The sequence below is a fragment of the Ammospiza caudacuta genome, chromosome Z, assembly GCF_027887145.1.
Source record: "Ammospiza caudacuta isolate bAmmCau1 chromosome Z, bAmmCau1.pri, whole genome shotgun sequence".
Lineage (NCBI taxonomy): Eukaryota > Metazoa > Chordata > Aves > Passeriformes > Passerellidae > Ammospiza > Ammospiza caudacuta.
In genome coordinates this window covers 21107116-21123395 of record NC_080632.1, presented here as the reverse complement: position 1 = coordinate 21123395, position 16280 = coordinate 21107116, and the positions used below count along the sequence as shown (strand labels likewise).

The 16280-nt window shown below is 45.7% G+C and overlaps 1 protein-coding gene across 1 annotated transcript; it reads right to left on the bottom strand.

Annotated features, from left to right (window-relative positions):
• Positions 1-3043: 3043 nt before the first annotated feature.
• On the bottom strand, positions 3044-10000 carry XPA (XPA, DNA damage recognition and repair factor). The gene is made up of 6 exons (XM_058823808.1): positions 9776-10000; positions 9276-9404; positions 7106-7211; positions 5384-5549; positions 4631-4748; positions 3044-3272 (listed from the first exon to the last, which is right to left on the bottom strand). Exons 1-6 carry the CDS (start codon positions 9945-9947, stop codon positions 3124-3126), a joined length of 840 nt encoding a protein of 279 aa, XP_058679791.1. The 5' UTR covers positions 9948-10000; the 3' UTR covers positions 3044-3123.
• Positions 10001-16280: the final 6280 nt, after the last annotated feature.

Sequence of the window (16280 nt, the reverse complement as noted above, 5' to 3'; positions counted from 1 at the left end):
CTGGCTGTGCAGCCAGTTTCTAACCCAGCAAAGAGTGCTCCTGTCCAAGCTGTGGGCTGCCAGCTTTTCCTGGAAAATGTTGTGGGAGATGGTGTCAAAGGCTTTGTTGAAGGTCAGGTAGACACATCCATAGGCTCTCCCTCATCCACATGGCAGGTCACCTGATCATGAAAGGAGATCAGATAAGTCAGGCAGGACCTGCCTTTCCCAAAACTGTGTTGGCTGGGCCCAATCCCCTGATTTTCCTGCATGTGCTGTGTGATCACACTCATGATCTATTCCATTTCACTACAGAAGCTGACAGGCCTGTAGCTCCCTGGATCCTCCTTCCATCCCTTCTTGCAGATTGGCTTCATGCTGGTCAACCCAGACCTCCCTGGCTGTCCAGGACTGATGACAAATGCAGAGCAGCTCAGTGAGCTCTCCTGCCAGCTCCCTCAGTGCCCGTGGGTGAATCCCATCTGGTCCCATGGACTTGGGTCTAATGGCTCACAAACAAGTTGCTCACTACTCTCTCCTGGATTACAGGAGGTCAGTGCTGCTCCCTGTCCCTGTGTACTGGCTCAGGGCCTGGTTGCTCTAAGGATAATTGATCTTTCTGTTAAAGACTGAGGCAAAGAACCCAAGTACCTCAACCTTTTCTTTGCCCTTAATGACAATGTCCCCCCATGCATCCAATAACTAATGAAGATTCTCCTAGACTCTCCTTTTGATGTTAAAGTATTTATAAAAACAATTTCTACTTCATAGTGGTGGCCAGATTGAGTTCCAGCTGAGCTTTTACCTAATTTTCTCTCCTACCAAAGGAGATCCTTGACCTACCATCATCCTTGTACTCTTCTCGAGTTGTCTGCCCCTCCTTTCAAGAGTCATAACCTCTTTCCCTTGAGTTACAGCAGAAGCATCCTATTCAGCCAGGAGGAACAGGATGACCAGGCTGGTCTTTCTTCGGCACATAGGGACAGTCTGCTCCTCCGCCTTTCAAGATTTCCTCTTTAAAGCATGGCCAGTCTTCATGGGACCCTTTTGTTATTAAGGACAGTATTCCAAGGGAATCTCTGAACCAGTGTTCTGAATATGCTAAGGCCCACCCTCCAGAAACCCAAGGCAGGGGTTTTGTTGACCCTGTTCCTTACTTACCAAGTGTTGGAAACTATCATTTCACTGTGCCCAAGACAGCCTCCAACCACCATCTCCCACCAGCCCTTCTCTTTACATAAACAGCAGATCTATGAGGCCACCGCCCCTGATATGGTCATGTAGTTCAGGAATGGTGTTCCCCCATTTAGCACTTCTACTGAAACACTCAAAACCATGCACAGCTTGCTCAACTCCTCCCAGCAGGAGGTAGATGAGAATTAGAAGCACAAAAGGTAAACATCAAGGATTGAGATGAGAACAATTTACTGGGAAGAGCAATGAGGTAAGAAATGGACAGTACCAATATTGATAATAATGTTTTGTGCAGGAAAGATGATCAATTCACCAGCAAATGCCCACCCCACAAAACCTGATGTTACCCTGGATGGAAAGGACCCCCATGTGCCCACCCACCCGTGTAGGTGTGAGGTGGTACAGGATAACCTCCAGGTCTGAGTTATGCCCCTCCTGGCTATGGCAAAAAATTACTGTCCTGGCCAGAACCAGGACAGCTCACTTGCCAGCTGTCCTTTGTCTTCCACACCTCAGGAACCTCCTAGACTGCTGCCTCTCCCCTGCTCATGTTTTCAGCAGACATCCCACAAATTAGTCTCCCACAAGAACAAGGCCTAGTGAACATGAAACACCAGCCAGCTCCTTACAGAGCATTTCATTTTCCCCTTTATCCTGTCTGGGTGGTCTGTAACAGACACCCCCTGGGATGTCTGCTTCGTTGGCCTTGATCATTACCCACCAGCACCCAACCTTATCATCACTGCCCTTGAGCTCTGTAAGCCAAAACTCTCCCTCATGTACAGAGCCACTTCACTGCCTCTGCTTGCCCACTGTCCCTTCAGAAGAGCTCATGACCATCATTGCAGCACTCCAGGCATGGGAGTCATCCCACCATGTTTCTGTACTGGCAAATATGTCATGGTTTTCCTACTGAAAATTTCAGTTCTGCACAGCCACAGTGGCCCAGGCTCACAAAGGAAGTCTCCAGAGACTTCCCTGGAATCTGCCATTTTTACAATTGTAAATAAATGTAGAGCCACACATGATCCTTCACTTCATAACATGTTCCTTCACTTCAGTAATTGCCACATGCATTCCCCAACAGCTGCAAGAATGAGAATTTAAAATTTAAACATTTAAGTAAATTCACTCTACTGAAAGAAAACATCATTCAAGTGCATTTAGAAGTTCTGCCATGGAATGCTACTTCCCTCTTGCCCCAAGGACAGGTCTTGCCTTGGTCTCTGCTTCAAAAGTTCGGAAGAAAAAAAAAAAAAGAAAAAAAAAGATGTAGCAAATGCACCTAAGAATCTATCCTGCAAAATACAGTAAATATATGTCAGAACCTCCCAAGAAAGCAGGCAGCAACAGTTCAACAGTTGGTATCTTCTTGGTCAAAAGATAAGTTTGTATCATTGTACTTGATGCACTGATGAAATCGAGGTGAACTTCCCAGGGCTTTTCTGCATCCATGAGGAGGAAGGCTCCTTATTTTCTAACTGTTGTCTGGTTTGCAGTTCCTGGTCATGGGCAGGCAGAGGGCTGATAGAACAGCACTTCTTGTGGTGGGAGGCCGTCTAATAACATAGGTTCTCCTTTGGCTTGGATACACTATCAGCCTGCTGCCTGCCCATGACCAGGAACTGCAAACCAGACAACAGTTAGAAAATAAGGAGCCTTCCTCCTCATGGATGCAGAAAAGCCCTGGGAAGTTCACCTCGATTTCATCAGTGCATCAAGTACAATGATACAAACTTATCTTTTGACCAAGAAGATACCAACTGTTGAACTGTTGCTATATTCTACCCTCTGATCTAGCATAAAGGCCAAAGCCTTCACAGAGCTTCTTGCAACTGAAAAATATAATGCTTCACACAATCTGGCAACAGACTGTTCATAATTAGCATTTATTTGATTTTCATACAAAATACTGTTAAAAACAAAGTAAAATTAAAAAATAGGTTAATACTACATCTTCTCGTAAGTTAATTCATGGCCACACACAGTGCATGTCTTTTTATATGTATCTTCGTCAATGTTTTCTTCTGGTCCATATTCATGTTCATGGATACTGGCTTGTTTCTTCCACAAACTACTCCTCACAGCACGGCGGAGTTCTGGTAAAAAATGCAAGAAAATTTTAAAATTTTAATAAATCTTAAATAGCATTCAATAAAACTCAAGCTAACCAGCTTCCTGAGGCCTACAGATGACAATATGCTTGCTGCCTGTCTTCCACAAGGTCTGGGAAAGAATCTGCTCTTGCAATTACAAGTTCTGACTTGCCTTGCAATCCTCACCTTGTTTGCATAATTTAAAGGCCAAGAACTACACTGTCATGGGATCTCATAGGCAAAGATTTTCCATCTGGACTAAAGATGAGTTGCTTGCTGCTTTTTCACACAAAGCCATTCAAAGTTATCCAAAAGGGGTCGGTGGAATGTAAAGGAAAAGTTTTTATAGAACACCTCATTTATTTTACATGACCAAGAAAGAGTAATTTTCATTCAGGTCACAGTAAGCCTCCCAAATGACTTGGCATTCTCTAAGCTTTATGCCCAATAATATGAGTTGCCTCTGCAGCATCCGCAGTGAAATCTGCGGGTTCTCTAGAGCGCACAGGCTGGCAGCAGGGCCCAAAATACTATCCGGATGTTGCAAGCGGGTGGCAAGAATACTGAACAGCAAAATGTGGTCACATTTTGAGCCAAGCCATTCAGGCTGCAAACTTTGTCACATTAAGGCCTGTGCTTGCACTGAACTCTGGCATCTTGGCTACAGTCTGCTGCCAGTCCTTCAGCGTGCACAGCATCAATCGCCCAGACAGGGGTTATTTGTGCAATCCCAAATTCTGCCTCCTTCAGATAGCCCTGGTACAGCCAGCCTGGGCTTTCTGCCCTTGTAACCACCACCCCAAAGCAAAGCATGGATGCTATAGGTGGTACAAAAGGTTCCACCCATCAAATACTCCTCTAAATAATACTTCAGAGGAGAAAAAAGCCGTAGAGCAATTTGCAGTAAAGACAGCTGCTAGGAATACTGTGAACAACAGAAAAACCCATTTTCATTACAGTCATTTCACCTGAAGCCTATCACAGATCTATAACGCACTGCTACAAAAATTAATGTCTTCCACTAGTCAAAAGTATCAGATGCAATCCATGGCACATTCCGGGTCATACCTAAACATTTGAAAAACATTATAATGAACCATTGTAATTGATTTCTGTCACATAACGTCCACAGGGCAACAGGGGAATAAAAGTTGGAAGGGACCTCAAGCCCTGCAGTCCAACACTGCCCAAAATAGTAATCTATGAGGTCACACCAGACTGCTCAGGCTCACCCCCAGTCCTGAAAACCTCCATTCTACCATATTGAGTATTTTCTCAGTAATTTATTCAGATGCAGACACAGGTTTAAACAGAACCGTACTTCCCTTCAGGTACTGAAGTATGTAATTTTAATGCTTTACCTTTAACTTTCTTGTCAAACTTCTTCTGTTTCATCTTTTCTCTGCTATCACGGCGGAGCTCCTTTGCTTCTTGCAAGGCTTCTTCACTACCCCAGACTTCAAGTGAACGCTTGATTACCTACAGGATGGACATAAAAGCCTTTTTTGTTTCCTGAAACGATAAAAGTAAACTATTCTAACTTACAAATTTAATTTTTCCCTACACACACATAAACCAACCAATCTTGCTCTGCCTCCCACTTGTCTCTGCTTGTCTCACAAAAGACTGCACTCCTTCCACCAAAGAGGCGACACCGGTCTTTAGTATCAGCTGAATATAACTTAGGAAAGCTTAAACCCAGCTCTAGTTTTGTCCATATTTTACTAAAGCAGTATGATGGCTATGAAGTACCAAACAAGAAATGCCAAGAGCCCTGGGAAATCCACTCGCCTTTCCTGCCGCCTCTGCAGGCAAAGCTGTGAACGCAGTTACAAAGGGCCACACACAGCTGCAGCTGCCCTGTGCACTTCAGAGTAAAACTGAAGGGCCGTGTGCTTTGTGACTTGTAATTGCGCAACCCACTAAAGTTCTGCTCAATGAACATCTTTAAAACGCTCTCAAAACCAGACATTTCCACAACTTGGACTGCAACCATTTAACTTTAACAAGCTACACATAACACATTTAGCTTTGACAAAACCATTCAGGTACCAAGTGACAACCAAAGCTGTATGAAGGTTAAAAAATGTCTGAAACACACTCAGTTTCTATACCTGCAGTTTTAAATAAAGTTTCATTTCACCCCATCGTGAATTATGAGGGTTTTTCTTCACAATGAATCTGAGTACTGGTTCCCTCTTGTCTAAGTCACAGTCTTTAAGCAGATACTCTTCTTTTGCTTCTGTCCTTGTTATAAGCTTATGTTTATCTTCAACATCTCTGCAAGATGTAAAATAATGATGAGAAAGCTACACCCTAAAACCACAGGTTATTAACATCTAAGTCCCCATCCCTTCTAACATTCCTGAAATACAGGTAGCCCTAATACCCTCAGTTTTATATGCATGCAAATAACTTTGGATTCCAACTCCTTAGCTAAACTCCAGACTAGATTTACTGAAATTAAGCATTTAAAAATTCCCATTTCAGCAAACATACACTGAGAAGCCTGCTCTTCTAGAAAGGCTTTTCTTCTATTTTCTTACAATGAAACTTAAAATGAATAATTTCAGGTAGTCATCTAACTCAGATGCAATCCAAGAGGACAGACGCATGAGCCTCACATGGTCAAGAAAGAAAGAATGTGTAATGTGAGACAGGTCAGATCACCTGAGAATATACACACTCCATATGGTTCTAGATCCCAGAAACTGATTAGCAACACAGAGCATTTTCTATAATGCAGGACAGTAGGCAGAGAAACCATTAAAAAAGGCTTTAAAGACAGTAGTCTTTACCAGATAATGAAAAACTCTGTAACCACAGCAGCTTTTATGAGTTAATGGAAAAAAATTACATTTACGCAATCCTGACTGAAGTACAACTTGAATCGTTGGAGCCAAAAGATCTGCCAAACACTAAGTGCTAACAACGGTCATCAAGGAAGTACTGCTGTAAATGTAGCTGTACTAGAATTCAAAGTTCACAGTTACAGCTAATGCACCAAGGACACTCCAGCCATCAGCTACAAGAGCTCAGACCAAAGACTCCACAAGCTCCAAGCTCCTTTCCCTACCTACTGTAACTGCTGAAACAGAACTTTGCCTCCAATGACTGCCAATTGCCTACACCACGTGCACAACCCTAACCACTCCCTGCAGTAAATGGGAAGGCGCCCAGAACAAGCTTTTTTTTTTTTTCATTCACCCAATTCATTCTTACACACATGGGCAGCTGGCTGCTGCAGTTGGTTTCATTGCCCTGGTTATCTTGATGGCTTTTGGAGCGTTTTCTGTGTTAAAAGATAAGAGCTTGCTCTCCTCTCAAGGTCAAACTCCTGCTTACCTCGCAGGCCAACCAGTAACCTCCCATGGGAGCTCTGCCCTTTGGCTGCTGTGCTTCCAGCATGCCCATGCTGACCAAAGTACCAACTGCACTTGAGTTAAAACACTGGGACCACAAACACTCTCCTAATCCCTGCTCCACTTCAGAGACTGGGTATTTGTGTTGCATCAGGTTTTCAAATAGCTCCAGTCTGCAGCCAGACAAATTTTCACACTGACAAACACACCAACTGCTCTCATGACATCCCATTACCATAATGTTGCATGAAAATCCACTGATGTCCCCTATCCTAAGGCAGGCTTATAAGACAATTTGTGAGTTATTTCCATAATGGAACTTAAACAGGGTATCAAATTGAATTTACATTTTTTTAAAGTTACTGAAATATGTCTCTCTTGCTGACAGTCTCTTCAAACGACTGTAACTCACTGAATTATAGCCAGCAATCTTTATGTAAAATAGTGGTTTTCTCTCCTGATTATTTGTAATACCTGCAATTATCACATGTTGCCCAATCAAAGTGCTGCATAAGGTAGGAGTCCATGAATTCTTTGCCACAGTCTCCACAGATGAGATAGTCAAATTCTAGCACGGGTGCTAATGGAAAGAAATATTTTTTAAAGGGACTACAATGATAAAAACAAGCATCTAGACTTGGTATTACAGGCAATTTTACTAGAATTCACATAAGCATATTACAAACTACTTTCACTCTGTCCAAGTTTTTTAGAACAGTACAGTACACATTCAAACCCATTACCACACAATTTAATGTCTGTTGACATGTTTTCTCCCAAGTTAAGCATTAAGTACTTAACTTCAACATTTAAATGTATATTTAACTTAACCATTGTTAAAAAAATTCTCCACACTTCTCTCACAAAGCGCATCAAAATCCTCTCCTGCCACTTCCTCTGTTCTCACCCTCCAAAAATATGCCCTGATTTACAGAGGACATGCGGGCAGAAACGGGAGGAAGCAGAGAAGGGATTCAGTTTGAAGAGGGTGGCTAGAGCAGGAAACTACAGGAGCCGCGCTGGCATCATAGTTCTCTCAGCTCTGCTCCAGTTTTTTTCCTAGCTCAGCCACACCTGCCTCTCCCTAAACGAGCTCAGTGGAAGCCTGGGGCAGTTGGCAAGGTTCTTGTCCGTTCCAGCTGGCAGAAACGGAGGTGGATGGCCAGAGAGCTGCTAGGAGTGGAATGGGGATGGAGCTCCACTACAATCCTCTCCCCAAGCCCTCTCAGCACTGCTCCAAGCCCAGACACATCTCAGCGCCAGCCACCGCTTCTGGCCGCATCCTCAACGGGCGGATCACCTCCAGCGTCATCACCATCTGCTTTTATGTTCCACAGGACACCAAGAAACACCGATTCGGGCAACAACAGCTATAAGGAACATTCCTTGAACAGTAACATTGGAATTCTATCAGAAAATTAACATTTCTATACAGTTTTGAAATTCGAAAGCGAGGTAGTGCAGTGAAATTTTAGGAACACCTGGAGCAGAAGATTAATGGTTAACATGCAGCACCATATATTTTAATTGCGTTTGCATTTATAGCAGATCCGATCCAGCAAAGACGACATTTTATGTAAATTCAGTCCTACTAGCGACAGCCGGATGCTCAGTACTTCACAGTCATTTCATACTCTTACATCACATTCCATCATTTAAGGCAGTGCTCCCGAACACGAAGACATTTTATTAAGACAATGACGTTATGAATTACACAGCAAAAAATACGCCTAGTGTAAAGGCATCCCAGATCTACTTAAATTTATTGTTAAACATTAGCCCATCTAAAGAAGCAGGGCTGCTAATTGTTTACACCGTTAATGAAATCTGGTGCTGATTTCTAACAAAGAGATACACTGCACCAACAGCTCCGCAGCTGATACAAGCAGAACAAAGCAAGACAAAGACAATCCCAGAGAAGAAAGTCGATCTATTTTGGGACCCTTACTTCTCCCATTTGCTTTTTTTGGGGGGGAGAATATCGCAAGGCAATGTGCTGAAATCCTCCACCGAACGACCAGTAACTTGGCGCCAGCACGTTTTATAACGATAAAAGCTGGCACTGCAGCAGCGCTCCGGTCTTGGCACAAACCACATAAATCCCAAAATTCCCACAACCAACGAAGCCGCGAAAATTTACGCTTATGTCGGTCTTAAAACTCAAATTCCCCGAAAGAAATAATGGATATAACATTTATGGGGGAGAAAAAAAATTAAAATGTGCTATACCCAAGGGCACTGGTTGTGTCCCACTTCCGCGGCTTAAAATTCTTCATTTTTAATTACCCCGCATTTGCTATAGCCGATTTAATGCTGAAAAGAATCGGACGCGCCACTAATCGAGCACATCCAGAAAAACGTGTGAAGAAGGAAAAGGGATATCAGCAATTAAATTAAAAGAAAAAAAAAAAAAAAAAGGGAAAAAAAGAAAGAAAAAGAAGATAAGAAAGGAGAGTAAAAAAAGCCCGGGAAAAAAAAAAAAGGCGCCCATCCATCCCGCCCCGCTGGCGCGGCCGGAGCCGGCTCACTGTCGCCCCCGCGCCTTCCTGCCCTCCCCCGCCAGCCCCGCGCACGCGGCGCCGCCTCCTCCCGCCACCTCCCCGCCAAACCCCCGCCGCTCCCTACACGTTTTTTTCCTAATTACCGGGTGGGTGCACGATCTTCTCGACGGCGCCGCGCTCTTCCTTCTGCTCGCTCTCCTCCTCCTCCTCCAGGAAGAATCCCCCTCCCGTGTCCACGACCTTGGGGAGGGCCCGCGCCCGCGCGCCGCCGCCTGCAGGAGCACAAACGAGGCGGGCGCTGCGTTAAAGCGCCGCCGCCGGCAGGGGGCGCGCGCGGCCGCCCCCACCGCGCTGCGCGCGCGAGGCGGGGGGCCGCGCGGAGAGCGCGCGCGTGCAAGAGCCCCCCCCTCCCCCACACATGTGGGGGGAGGGGGGGCCCCTCGCGCGCCGCGGCGGATTCTCCCCCCCAACCCCCACCCCGCTCCAGCCACCCTACCGCACCCCCCCCACCCCGCCGCCCCCACCGCCCCACGGCCGGCGGAGCCACCCTTTCCCCACATCTTTCCCCTCTCGAAACCTCCCCCCTAGAAAAGAGAAAAAAGGGCGCGGGGACTCGCCCGTTCCGCCGCCGCCGCCATCCGACCTGCGGCAGGGTAGGGCCGGGCCGCCAGCCGCGCCTGCCGCAGTGCCAGCGCCCGCTGCCGGTTCCGCTCGATCTTCGCCAACGCCGCCGCTGAGAGGTGCGGCCGCTCGCCCGCCGCGGTCGAAATCTTCTGCTCGTGGTCTTGCTCGTGGGCCGGGGCCGCGCCCGCCATGGCGGCGGCGGGAGCGACGGAGCCCCGTGGTCCCCCCCGCTCCGGCTGCCGCTCTCGCCCTTCCCCTCGCCGAGCCGCCGCCGCACTGCGCCTGCGCAGGGCGGGGGGCGGGGGTGGCCACAGAAGGGGCGAGGCCGCCCGCGCAGGCGCGCAGCTACCGCCCCGCCCCTCCTCGCGAGCCGCCAGGGCGGGGGCTCCGCCCCGCCGCCGCCGCGCGGGGCGCGCCGGGAGGGCGCGCGAGGGGGGAGGGGAAGGGGGGGCGCGCGCGGCCAGGCGGCGGGGCGGGGCCCGCGGCCCGCGTGGCGCGCGAGGGTGGGGGGCGGGGGGCGCGCGCGGGCCGGGGTGGGGGCCGGTGTCGACCGGGGGGGGGGTGGCTGTGCCGGGATCGGGACCGGCACCGGCACCGCGGGACCGGGGAGGGGACGGGCTGGGGGAGGGGAGCCGATGATGACCCTGCGCTTTCTGCACCGTCCCCCGCCTCGGGCCCGAGCGGCCCCGTGGAAAAAAAAGCCATAAATCCCGCCCCGCCCGGCAGGAATTCCTCAGCAGCGTCACCCAGCAATGCCCCTTTTGTCCGCCCGGCCCGGCCCCGCCACAGCCCTGCGCGAGGCTGGTTCTCGGCCGGAAACGGCCCCGGCCACGTTTTTTGCCCTGAAAACTCTGTAGGAGCACTCTCCCCACTCCCTGCTGCTCCTGTTCGCGGCCCGCCGTGTCCCAGCCTCCCTCGGCACGGGCAATAAGCGCTTTCTTAACAAAATCCCTGTCCTGCCCTTAATGGTTTCGCGTGTTCTGTGCAAGGGAGGACGAATGGAGGCTGCAGCCTCCCTTACTGACGAGGGACGCGCAAATGGCTTTGTCATGCAAATGTGGCTCTAAGCCACTTTCATATAAAGCCACTTAATGCCGAGCAGCCAGTGATCCTCGCCCGCCCGTCAGGCAGTGCCTGCCCTGTCCTTGAAGGAGCGGAAATGGAGGCACTGGCACAGATGCGTGCTCCCTGCCTCCATGCTGAAACGGGATGACCTCAGCACAGGGAGAAGCCTTCCTTCCCTCCCCCCCCATACAACGTCCCCGTCCGCCCCCCCCCCCCCCCCAAAAAAAAAGAAAAGAAAAGAAAAGAAAAAAGCTTGCTCTCTTCCGTGAAACTAAACTAGTTTCCTGCCAACCCTCCCTTGCTGCTCCCAGAATACGTCCCTTGTGCCTCTCCGTTCAAATGCCCGCGGTAATTACCTGCATGGATTGTGTTTCTCCTGTGTCCTAAAACATTTTATTTCTTTTTAGCTTGTCGTCCTCGCTTGGCATTAACTTTCGACAACAGCCAGCAGAGTGTGCTATGAACGCTGAGAAAAGAACATCCTGCTTCTGGGAAATTTATATATATATCTCCACATATATATATATATATACATATATATATACATACGTACAGAAATGCAGATGAAGACATTTTAAGTGGTTCTAATACTTGCATGAGTGGTAGGTAGCTCCTCCCGTCAATTAAAATACTTCTCTTGTCGCAGATCACAGAACCTCTTCCTTAAAAATTAATAACCAAGTCATACTAAACCGTCTGCTTTCAGCGAGATTGCTTTCCAGTGTTTGTATAAAGTTGGAAAAGTGCCACAGTGGAGATGTCCAAATACGTTTCACAGTCAGAGAGAAGGATCTAGAACACAAGGTATTTAATAGATGAAAATGCAAATCGTAACCCCAGCGTACAGGAAGCAGCTTATGCAATTATACAGTATGAGCATACGTTTCTCCAACCTCATTACTCCCTTTTTTGGACTGACTTACTGACAGTGGAGTTCCAAAGAGAGCAATAAACATAGTAGAAACAAGTGAAATAAAAAAAAGATAGAAGAAAAGTGTTTACTAGATGTCTTGGAAATGTTTGCTTGAAAAGCAAACACACATATGTTTGGATTCCTTATGCTGTTCTGGTGTCTCTTCTTCCTTGTTTTGTAGGAGCAGACATTTAGGGAGGAGTGAACTGAGTTGTACTTGTGGGGCAGCAAATAGTTCCGTATCATTCGTAAACCAAAACTGCCTCAAACCAAAGCCAAGTTTGAGACCCTGTGTAAGGGTTTTAAGGGCAAAAGGACATTATTATTATGCAACCAAACTGGAATTAGGATTAAAAGGAAATCAGAATACACAAACAAAAGCAAATTCAGAGTCAAGGCGTTCAAATAAAATTGGCTGTGGGCCGCAACTATCTATGCAAGTGTTAATTATTGAGTAAAACTGTTTTAGAAATATATACTAGAGATGTTTGGCTTTTTCTTTTTCTCAGGGGCAGTCTGACTGCGCAATCAAAGCAGAGTATTCTCCCCAGCTCTGCTTCTGACCAGAATGAATCAAACACAATACTCCTAATTTTCATGGCCAAGAGAAGGTAATAAAACTAACAGTTTTGTATTAGCAAGGAGTTACAAACTATCTCATATGCATTGCTCTGGCCATGCAATAATATTTGTGCTTAATATTAAATACATGTGGCTTAATGCGTGCACATGAGATGATAATTATAATGGTATCTGTGTTTTAAGCAGTTTTTCAGGTTCTGTATGCCAAGTAGTATCAAGCATTCCTTGTATTAGAAGGTAGGCTGTCATTAATTGTCAAGCACAGATGTGCATTGTTTCATAGCCAGAGAGACCATCATCAGTGAGGAGCTGAGCGCAAGGAGGCAGCTGAGCAGTGCTTCACAATTCATCACTCCCATGGAGGAAACAGTGAGTGGCAAGACAAGAATGTTTGCTGACTGTGCAAAACCTTTTTGAGTTAGCAGGGGGTGAGGGTCATCCGTAAAGAATTGTGGGTGATTAGGCAGTAAAAAGGTAGATTAAATATGGAGTAGATAAACGCAAGGTGATGTCATAACTACTCGTAACTTTACATAAAAGGTAGGAATACCTGAATTAGTGCTGCCACTAAGTAGTGACACTAAAGTGTGTAGGCCCTGCATGAATGCCATCTTTATGTTTGGGAAAGCAAGGCACATTTCAAGGAAAGGGACAGAACAAAACCAGGAACACATTTATGGCACTCCAGAAATCTGTGGTGAATTTGCACCATGCGTACTGTTCCCTATTGCATTTCCTTAGAAAGTAAATGCTGGAACTAGAAAAGAATAACAAGGATGCTAGGCTGTCTGACTTTGTGTCCCTTGAAAGGGACAATTGAGATTTGGAGTTCTCACCAAAGAGGGAGGATGCATGAGGCCTGTCACATCCTGTGTAACTTGTGGATGCGAGTCTAAACAGGCAGGAGGAGATGGTTCTTCATTCAGTGCCTTTCTGAATGGCGTGCTGAGTACAGGCTGTTTCTCTAGGGTGCAGGGAAGATAGGCCAAGTATTTGGAAGAGGACTGTGTTGAGAGTTAATGAATGAACACCCCCTCACACTCAGGAAATTCCCTGAGCTGAAAGCAGTTGGTAGCTGTGGGAGTGTTGCAGAGAAGATATCATATATTTGCCTTGCTTTTCCTCTTCCTTTGACGTTTGCTGAGGCCTGTGGTGGAAACAGGATGTTGGACTGAATGGGTTCTTCATCCGAGGCAGTACACCTCTTCCTCTGTATTCATGGAGGATCACGCTGAGCCACATGATAGCAATGAGCCTGTGCAATGGGGTCTTTCCAACCAAATTCACTATTCAGCTGGGACCAGGAGTTACTTACGGAGCAGCTGCTGACCATGTATTTCTATTTTGCCTCATGATAAACTTCTTTCTCTGTGTTCTCAAAATCTTAGTAGCAATATGCATACAGCTGCATTGCAGTTGCATACCTACAACCAAACCATCCTTTTTTCCTTCCTCAGTATCAAATAATCGTTCTGTGAGAAACAGACCTAAGTCTTACTTTTTCGATGAGTTTGTCTTTTGAAGGGGCAGCTGTGGACAAAAATCTCTTTACTGCTCTCCCCACCCCTCCCACCTATCCCTCTCCCCCTGTTTGATGGCTCATGTGGTGGCATCAATTTTAGCCACATTCGAATTCAGTAGCCAGCAGCTGACTGGCCAATATACACAGGGTGTTGGGCTGCTGCCTCTGAGCATGACTAAGGCATTGGATTTTGTCCAGCGATTTCAAATGATTTTTGAATGGGAGAGAGCAGTTCAATTGCATCCTTAGGAACTTAGGGCAAAAAATACCATGCCCTTTGTGATTTTGTTTCCATCCTGTTTTATCTTGGTGCACCTATTTCTTATGTTACCTTTAATAAATAAATAGAGAAATATTGTTGGCTGCTTGGTGAAAAAGCAGCATGTGACCTGTGAAAAGCAAAGTGAACTTGTTAAAACCAGATAGTGTACCTGCTTGGATTTGTATGTTTTCTTTCTGAATTCACCTATGCCATAGCTCATAGATCAGGGATACACAGGGAATCATCCTGTCGTACAGAATGGGACATGCAGAGTAAATTAGGTTTGTCATCTCTCTGAGATTTTCTCCTTTGCTCACTACCTGTAGGAGAGGATTTTCATAGTGATGTGGCCTGTCTTCACGCTCCATTTGTCGTACTCCAATTGATGTATGCAATCTTGGTTGAACAGATAGGTAATGGAGTAAACATATAACGTGTTGAATGCCTAAGCAACACATCTGAAACAAACAGGTAGGCAAGAATCAAAGTGCAATGTTTAGAGACAAAAATTGGCATTGTTCTCTGACAGGAGATCTTAATGCAAGTTTGTTATAATTTTCTCATTACAGGAGATGACAGAATTTGAAATTACAATGTAAATATATTTTATTTGCTAGCATTGTACAAGACTTTTCTGTTTTATTCCTGAATAGGACTTTAATATGTTGGCTTTTAATATCAATAGCAAACGTTCATTTCACATCTGTGAACAGGAAAGTGTTGATGGCCACATGATGAAACAATGCTGTTTACTGTTTCAAAGATTGCTACAAAGCTGACTGGACACTTTTGCTATTGATTGGCAATCCAGAAAGAGAAATCCTCTTCCAGTATTTTACCAGAAAAAGCCATCATTCTCTTTGATGCACATAAAGAGTGGGAAACTGCAGCAAAAACAGCAGACAAGTTATGTAACTGTGGTATGGCAACCTTTGGTGATTTGATAACTTCAATACAAAGGTCAAAAAATACTGAAGATAAACATGTATTTTTTTCTGAAACTAAGACACTAGGATATTTTTCTTACCCCACCAGTGGCTGGAAGAGGAAATTTTATAGAAATGGGTTTGAGGACTTCTCTGAGCTGTTCTAAAGTTGAGCTATTCAGGTTTTGGGGCCTTTTTCCCAAGTGTGCAGGGAATAGCCACAAATGATGTAAAAGGGATCTCTGTATTGACAGATTTATTCTCCCTCCTAGTGTTTCCATATGGACAGTTATTTAATACATGCAAGAATCTTTCCTGTAGCAACTTAGAAACATCAAGAAACTTTGGTAAGTGCTTTAGCACTTTTTTGTTCAATTAAGAGCATCTCACACATTTCTGAGACAGAAAATAGGTACATCATATACTATAACAGTCTCAAAGACATGAGCTTTAGTAGTATTGATGGTGAAAGGCTGAGTGTTCTGGAGAGAAGTTCAAAAATCAGGCCTTGCTGTATTTAAGTATTTAAGGACATGGGGAATGTAAGTATTTAAAATTCTTCAAGTTTCCACTTTATATTGTGCAGTATGTTATACTTTTTTTTTTCTGAGCCATAATATAAAGAGATTTTTTTACTATTGTTCCAAGTCAGCCTGACTTGTTCCTGTGTGCAGAGGACCTGGAATGGGAGACCATAAAACAGCTGACTAATTCTGCTGTAGCAAAAAACGTCATGTCCCAGTTACCAGTGTTTAAGAAGATGTGTCTCTTCTGGTCCTTGCACATCTTTGCAAAACCTGTGGTGTCATTGTCCACAGGTTTGATCAGTTCTCTCTCTCCAGTTGGTTTTCCCAATGTTAGCTGCAAACGCATGATAAGTCCATCTCACAGTGCTGTCCATATGTGCCTTCAGGCCCAGTCCTGCTTTTCAGGACAGACACTACCAGGAGCTGTCAGCATTTCAGCTCATTGAAGCATGAGAGGAGAAGGATAATGTGGAATTGATCTTAGTGACTGTGCATTCTAGGTTCACACCAACCTATCTGTGAGAGAAATGTGGAGCCAACACATGGCTTAAGCCCTCTAGGAGTGCAGGCCCAGTGGGAGGTGCTTCTGAGGGACTGTACCATCCACAGAATTTGAATCTTTAACGTAATCTGAATGTATCTTCTCAACATAATCAGAAAATAGTTTCTGATCAGGGTCTTGCTACCTAGGTTACTTCAGTAGGCTGATTTTGTTGTCTTAGTTTTG

What these genes read in the sequence shown, in the direction of transcription:
- XPA (XM_058823808.1), bottom strand. Translation starts at nt 9,947, where the DNA reads ATGGCGGGCGCGGCCCCGGCCCACGAGCAAGACCACGAGCAGAAGATT. An exon ending in AACTTTATTTAAAACTGCAG is followed by an intron (nt 4,749 to 5,383) that starts GTATAGAAACTG and finishes TCCATCCTGTAG; the next exon opens with GTAATCAAGCGTTCACTTGA. An exon ending in GTTTGACAAGAAAGTTAAAG is followed by an intron (nt 3,273 to 4,630) that starts GTAAAGCATTAA and finishes ATTTTTTACCAG; the next exon opens with AACTCCGCCGTGCTGTGAGG.